This window comes from Laetiporus sulphureus (genome assembly GCF_001632365.1).
Source record: "Laetiporus sulphureus 93-53 unplaced genomic scaffold LAESUscaffold_10, whole genome shotgun sequence".
NCBI classification, from domain to species: domain Eukaryota; kingdom Fungi; phylum Basidiomycota; class Agaricomycetes; order Polyporales; family Laetiporaceae; genus Laetiporus; species Laetiporus sulphureus.
The window spans coordinates 75,236-81,536 of NW_024468519.1; the positions used below are offsets into that span (position 1 = coordinate 75,236).

Genomic DNA, 6,301 nt, shown 5'->3' on the forward strand with positions numbered 1-6,301 from the left:
CAAATTGGCTCCGACAAATGATGATGGCGTTGAGTGCCGGATATGGGCACAAACGCAAACAAGCCCATACAGCCTTGACGGACCGATTGGATACCTCCCGCATCAGGCTCGAAATTGGCAGCTTGAATGACCCTCCCTCCGCATCCCGCAAATGTCGGCCCCCACCGAATTGTTTCTCCCTCCCGAGCTCCCTTATCCCATCAAAATTACCGCGCATTTCGTGGATACTGCCGACACTGTCTCTCGCGGCACTCGTCTGCTCGACTATTCATATAACCACGTCGGTCCTGATGGACGAGCGGAGGTCCGTTATGGGACGTGGGACTCATCAATAGAAGGCTCCGTGGAGAAGTGGGGATTCAAGACTGGTGAGGTCGTGTCTGCTCGCAAAGCCAGGGAGATTCCTGCGGTGTATATCACCGAACCATGCAAACATAGCGTGCAGCTCGGTGGCCTATGCTGCTTATGTGGGAAGGACATGACAGTGTGAGTACCATTACCCCATTTGTGCCGTCGCGCATGCTGACGCGGTCCCAGCTATGACTACACTGGCTTTTCCGACACGACTCGTGCATCAATCCAGATGACCCATCTCGCGAACGGGCCCACAGTGTCACTAGAAGAAGCGCAGCGCATAGAGCAGGAGACTGCGGAACATCTGCTCAAGTCACGCAAACTATCATTGATAGTTGATCTCGATCAGACCATTGTCCACGCCACAGTCGACCCTACTGTAGGGGAGTGGATCGCTGAGGGCGAGGCATGGGAGGCGCGACAAGCAAAGAAGGCTGCGGAAGCGCAGAAGAATGAGGAAAGTGCGGAGGAGATGAGTACCGACACTGATGACGAGGTCAACCCCAACTGGGAAGCTCTGAAGGATGTCAAGAGATTCAGGTTGGGGCCCGAAGCGCTCGGCCAGCCGTCTCTGAGAGGATTCAGAGGGAAGGGGAAAGAGAAGGCCATAGAGATGGAGGGCTGCATGTACTACATCAAGCCTCGGTGGGTCTCACGTTCGTCGCGTGCCTTGTCAATAGCCTCTGAGTATTTGTCAGTCCGGGTTGGAAGGAGTTCTTGGAGGCCATGGCGACCAAGTATGAAATGCATGTGTATACGATGGGTACACGCGCATATGCGGAGGAAGTGTGCGCCGCCATTGACCCAGAGGGCAAGATGTTCGGTGGACGGTTGCTCAGTCGAGACGAGAGTGGCAGTGAGTTTGTCTATATTGTTGTATCGCGCGGTTCACGCTCATTGGGTGGCGAGGCTTGACACAGAAGAGTCTGCAACGGTTGTTTCCCTGCGATCAGTCCATGGTCGTGATCATAGACGACAGAGCGGATGTGTGGGAATGGAGTCCAAATCTTGTGAAAGTGATACCTTGTGCGTGGCGCATATATGTCAAACGACAGGCTCCTTACGTTTCTCGCAGATGACTTCTTTGTCGGAATTGGCGACATCAACTCCGCATTCTTGCCCAAGTTGGACGCATTGACTACCACGCCCCCTGCAGGACCCTCAATCGTTACTCACACGACGGAACAACCTTCTACAGTGCCTCCGACGCAACAACCAGAGAAGGAGCCAACACCGTCCCCTTCTCCCACACCGACTCCTCCGCCTCAAACGCCCCCAGTTGCTTCGTCCTTGCCAGTTGAAGGCCTCTCCGCCGAAGAGATCGCTAAGAACGAGATCCTAATGCAGAACACAATAGCGCTGGAGGCGCAGGTGGAGGAGCGGCCTTTGGCGAAGAAGCAGGAGGAGCTACAGGAAGCATCAGCCGCTGCGAGCGATGAGACCGAGGAGACCGGTGAGACTACGACGGCCGCGGCAGCCGGTGGGCCTGTGACTGTCACTGCCGGGCAGCACAAGAAGGAGAAGGCACCGCGCAAGGCGTTGCTGAAGAACGATGACAGGGAACTGGAGCGTGTGCAGAAGGCGTGTGTTGATGGGTGCCTTTGCGTATCAAAGGCTCATGCTGAAAGAATATGTAGATCCTCGAGGAAGTTCACCAGCGGTTCTATGACGAGTACGACGCGCGCCCGCCAGATCACCGGAAAGGGGCAAAGATCAAGCCAAAGAAGCGGACAGAGCATGTGCCGTACGATGTAAGGGTGAGTGTTGCATACTGAGGGCGAGATATCGAAGTGAGAGCACGAGCCTGATGTTCTGAAGTTAATCATTCCGAGGATGCGGATGGACGTGCTAGACGGCGTTCATATCCTATTCTCTAGTGTCATCCCTCTCGACACGCGACCGGAGGCTACTGAGATTTGGAAGACGGCCCATGCATTTGGCGCTCAGTGTTATGCCGAGTTGTCGAACCGAGTCACGCATGTCGTTGCAGCAAAGGTGAGTGACATTGATACCACGCTTTGTTGCAGTATCTGATCCCCCTTAACAGCGTGGAACGCAGAAGGTTGACGCTGCTCGACGACAAGGCGGGATCAAGATCGTCTGGCTCTCGTGGTTCACCGACTCGGTCGCGCTGTGGCAGCGGCAAGACGAGACACCGTACCTGCTGGAGCCGGGCACCCCGCCGCAAGCGAGCGCTGCGAGTCCTCCTTCGGATGCTCACCAGATTTCTTCTGATGCTGAACCGGGCGCAGATGAATGGGGCGAGACGCCTGCGGGCGGGCTCGAGCTCGATGAGGTCGACTGGCAGGAGGTCAATGACGAGGTCGAGGCAGCGATGAACGAGAGTGACGAGGATGGCGCGAGCGAGCAGGGCGGGACGCGCAGTGGGAACGCGTCCGAGGACGAGGGCTCGTGGACGGAAGAATCGATGAGCGTCGTCAGGTACGTGGGCGAGGATACCTGGCGAACGAGGCTGGTTGCTGATCGCAGAAACCTCTACGTAGCAGTCCAACATCATCTCCTAAGGAGAAGCGAAAACGATTGCGGAGTCAGACGCCATCTGACAGCAGCGAGCAGAACGGGGCGCTTAGTGCTGATACTGATGAGCTTCGGTCGCAGCTTGCCAAGCGCAGAAAGATTGCTGCCGAGCGATCGGGCACATCGAAACTCAAGGAGGCTATCACAGCCGCTGATCTCGTTGGCGAGGATGCCGAGCAAAAAGACGCGGAAAACGAAGCTGCCGAGAGAGCGACGACACCGGACAACACGAACACGGACTCGTCGGATTCGTCTGATGACGAGAGCGATGATGAATCTGATGAGGCGATGGATGAGGAGGACTGGCTCGCCGGAGAGATGGAGGAGGAGATGGGATAGTCATTCGCATGCGTTCGTTATGGGTTCTTTCGTCCAATTTGGCGCTCTCTTTCTTGCTGCTGCTCTGGATTTGCTCGCTCCCCACTGCATTGCACACCCACGGAAGTATGTACGCTATGTGTAGCTGGCTGTTCATACAGGACTGCTTAGACTATCAGCATGTAGCGATTTAGTGTACCTTATGTATATTGGTATCTGCTTGCGGGCAGCTTAGAATCCTCCCCTCCTCTTCATCTGACAATGTTCTCACTCATCTAGACATGTCTTATCACGGATATCATGCCCAGCTCATGGCCTCCTACGACCTTCATTGTCCCAGGTCCACAGCTATCGATGCACACACGCATGCCATTCAAAGTTGCATCCAATGCTATCGCGCTCTCGTCTCCAAGTCCAGTTTATACAGCCTCCAGAGCTCGTCCACAGAACTGCCGGTCAGGTCTTTGAATATGCTCTCCTTGTACGGCACGTCCTTCATGCCCAGGTTGAGGTTGCGCACAGTTCCCCTACCGGACTGCTGCTCGATCCATTCGAGAAAGTACGCTGTCGACTCGTAGCCCGCGTCCCACTTTGTCCCACGACCCTCCTTCCAATGCGGCGGCGCCAAGCCTGCATGGAGACGCACCCAATCTGCGATCAGCCAACATTTGTCAGGTGATACATCCAGCACGAATGAGCAACCCAAGCACGTACCAGCGATACCCTCGATCAGCCCGCTGGGACAGGTTCCCTTGGCGTTGTACTGGTAGCAGTGGACCATCTCGTGCGTGAGCACGCCGCGGATCTCGTCTCGCACGCGGGTGGCATTATTCTGGACGTGCCCGGCGGAGAGGTGGATCTCTTTGTGCGTGTGCGAGCCCGTAGAATAGGCGACGCCGGGCATGGGGCGAAGGACAAGCAGGACGTTCTGGACGCTGTAGAGGAACGTGGTGATTGATTGTTTATTGTGATTGTAGAGGTTCATTGAAAAAGATGTCCTCACTTTGTCGGTGCATCCTGTAGGGTATATAGCCAGTTATTGACAGTCGCCACTGCATCCCTCAGCGCGTCCGCCGGACTGACGTTCTCGAGGAAAAGCCTCGAGCCTGGGTGAGAGACATCCTCGACGCGGAGGTCAAGATTTGGCATCAGCCAGGTAGTGCGAGTGATGGAGATGTAGACGGGTGCGTAAAGCCTGTCATGGCTATTGACGTTGTCGTTGTGGCGATCTGGACGAGGTGGAGTGAGTGGCCGCAGAGGGATCTGGGGTGGCGGGGGCATCGCGGAGGAATAGTTCATGGTAGAACTACGTTGTCGGGTATCACGCTGGGCTCATCGGACTGCAGGCACGCTCAGGATGATGGCGGGAGCAAAGCAGTGTCAACGACGACGGTTGCCATATCTGTTGGATGTATCTGTCGATCCATCTCCGATCGTCTCGGAGTTGCTAGTTGAATGCGGGGAAATAGACTAAGCACAGCGACCATGCCGAATAGAATAATACATGCATTACACGAATGGGTATATATGCAATCCTTGACATCTCCAGTCCGCATCGCGATATAACACCCAGCCTGTTCACGTTTGCTGTGGATGTTGAATACCAGCAGCGGCCTCCACCTTGAGAACCTCGGCCAACAGCGCATCTTTTCCTTCCTCCAGAAACCGGATGTACTCTCTCGCCTTGAACAAAATTCCGCTCTTCCCCTTTGTGCCTCTGCCCCGGGTCCCACTGCCCTTCGGCCGACCTCGCGTCGGCATCCCGCTCCCTGGAGGTGCTCCGGCCGGAGCCAGCAGCGTGGTGAGCTGCAGGTAGCCGTCCCGAATGGCATTGCGGCGTTTCTGCTCAGAGAGTATGTGGTTGAGCCTCTTTTGAGGTGTGGACAGCAGCGCTTTGGGTCGCGCTGTCGCCGATACAGACTCTGCGCGAAAAGCGGCTGTCTGCACAGGCGATATGGGTGAATCTGGTGGCACGGAGAATGGCTCGCCCTGCGGCATGCTGAGCATAGGAGGCGGCGGCGGCGGCGACGGATGAGAATTCATCGTCAGACTATGGGGAAGACCTGCCGGGGGCGCTAGCTGCTGTTCTGTTGGGGATGGCACCGTGGGTAGTCCGTCAGGATGGGGACTCGGAAAGGGGGCATTTTGTAAATCGTGATCAAGCTCCCAATTGAGATTCTCGAGAAAGCCAAAGAAATCGGTTGTCTCTGAGGGCGAAAAGAGGTCCGCAGAGGAAGGAAGGGGAGGAGGCAAAGGGAAGAGCGACTGGAAATTTGGACTGAAAAAGTGAGAGTCGTCAAAGGGGAGCGGGGATGGGACGTCGCTGTCCTGGTGGGCCATGGGAGAGTGTGACCGGAAACGGGGCAAGCCCGGACGCCGAGGCGAGGAGCGACCCCGGCTGACCCCGGCAGAACGCCCGGACCGGGCCGCGAAAGCGGCGCAGCGAAAAAGGGACATAAACGGCGTGCCCGCAGCAGGCGCTTGCGCTCCGAAGCCGCGCCCGCCCATCACCTCCATGTCGGCCCTCAGCGAGGCCTCCACGCCGGCCCAGGACACGGCCCCTCCGTCCATCGACACGGCCCACCTCCAGCAGCCCCCGCTGCCCCCAGACCTCCACGGCCAGCAGCAGCTACAGAATGGCGTCTCCACCCCAGGCAGCGAGGGCAACCGAAAGCGTGAGTGTCTCCACCGTCGCCGTACGTGCCGAGCCTCAGCGGTTCCGCCACAGCCAAAGCCCCGTCTGTGCGCCGGGCCTGCACTGCCTGCCATGCGGGCAAGACCAGATGCAGTGAGGTCCTCCCGTGCCAGGTGCGCGCCATGCTAATTTCTCGGTAGCTGATTCCTCTCTCTGACCCAGCCGGACATCAGAGCTGCCTAAAGAGGGGCCTCGGAGCGCAGTGTGCCTACCCTGACCCGGATACAGATGTTTCGCAGCAAACGCAAGCACCCCGTGAGCATATTGACCTCAATTCATCACGCGTTCGCTCGCTCATCGTTGCTGCAGCCCAAGTACCGTTCGCGCCGCCCATGTATCCTCCACCGCCAATGCACAACCTCGGCCATCCTCATTATTACGACTACAACACCTTTG

The 6,301-nt window shown here is 57.2% G+C and overlaps 4 protein-coding genes across 4 annotated transcripts; 2 read left to right on the forward strand and 2 right to left on the reverse strand.

The window, feature by feature from the left end:
* Positions 1-151: 151 nt before the first annotated feature.
* LAESUDRAFT_735745 (uncharacterized protein) lies at positions 152-3,231 on the forward strand (the record flags this gene model as incomplete). The annotated part of the gene is made up of 9 exons (XM_040910620.1): positions 152-486; positions 538-999; positions 1,053-1,210; positions 1,264-1,380; positions 1,430-1,935; positions 1,992-2,111; positions 2,173-2,349; positions 2,402-2,796; positions 2,862-3,231. 9 exons carry the CDS (start codon positions 152-154, stop codon positions 3,229-3,231), a joined length of 2,640 nt encoding a protein of 879 aa, XP_040766293.1.
* A 370-nt stretch (positions 3,232-3,601) lies between these two features.
* Positions 3,602-4,359, reverse strand: LAESUDRAFT_735746 (plant basic secretory protein; the record flags this gene model as incomplete). Its single annotated transcript, XM_040910621.1, has 3 exons — positions 3,602-3,861; positions 3,925-4,145; positions 4,214-4,359. 3 exons carry the CDS (start codon positions 4,357-4,359, stop codon positions 3,602-3,604), a joined length of 627 nt encoding a protein of 208 aa, XP_040766294.1.
* A 429-nt stretch (positions 4,360-4,788) lies between these two features.
* On the reverse strand, positions 4,789-5,208 carry LAESUDRAFT_648748 (uncharacterized protein; the record flags this gene model as incomplete). Its single annotated transcript, XM_040904128.1, has 1 exon — positions 4,789-5,208. The coding sequence occupies one exon, from the start codon at positions 5,206-5,208 to the stop codon at positions 4,789-4,791; it is 420 nt and encodes a 139-aa protein (XP_040766295.1).
* Positions 5,209-5,679: 471 nt separating this feature from the next.
* LAESUDRAFT_811180 (uncharacterized protein) lies at positions 5,680-6,088 on the forward strand (the record flags this gene model as incomplete). The annotated part of the gene is made up of 3 exons (XM_040914295.1): positions 5,680-5,885; positions 5,939-6,018; positions 6,068-6,088. Exons 1-3 carry the CDS (start codon positions 5,726-5,728, stop codon positions 6,086-6,088), a joined length of 261 nt encoding a protein of 86 aa, XP_040766296.1. The 5' UTR covers positions 5,680-5,725.
* Positions 6,089-6,301: the final 213 nt, after the last annotated feature.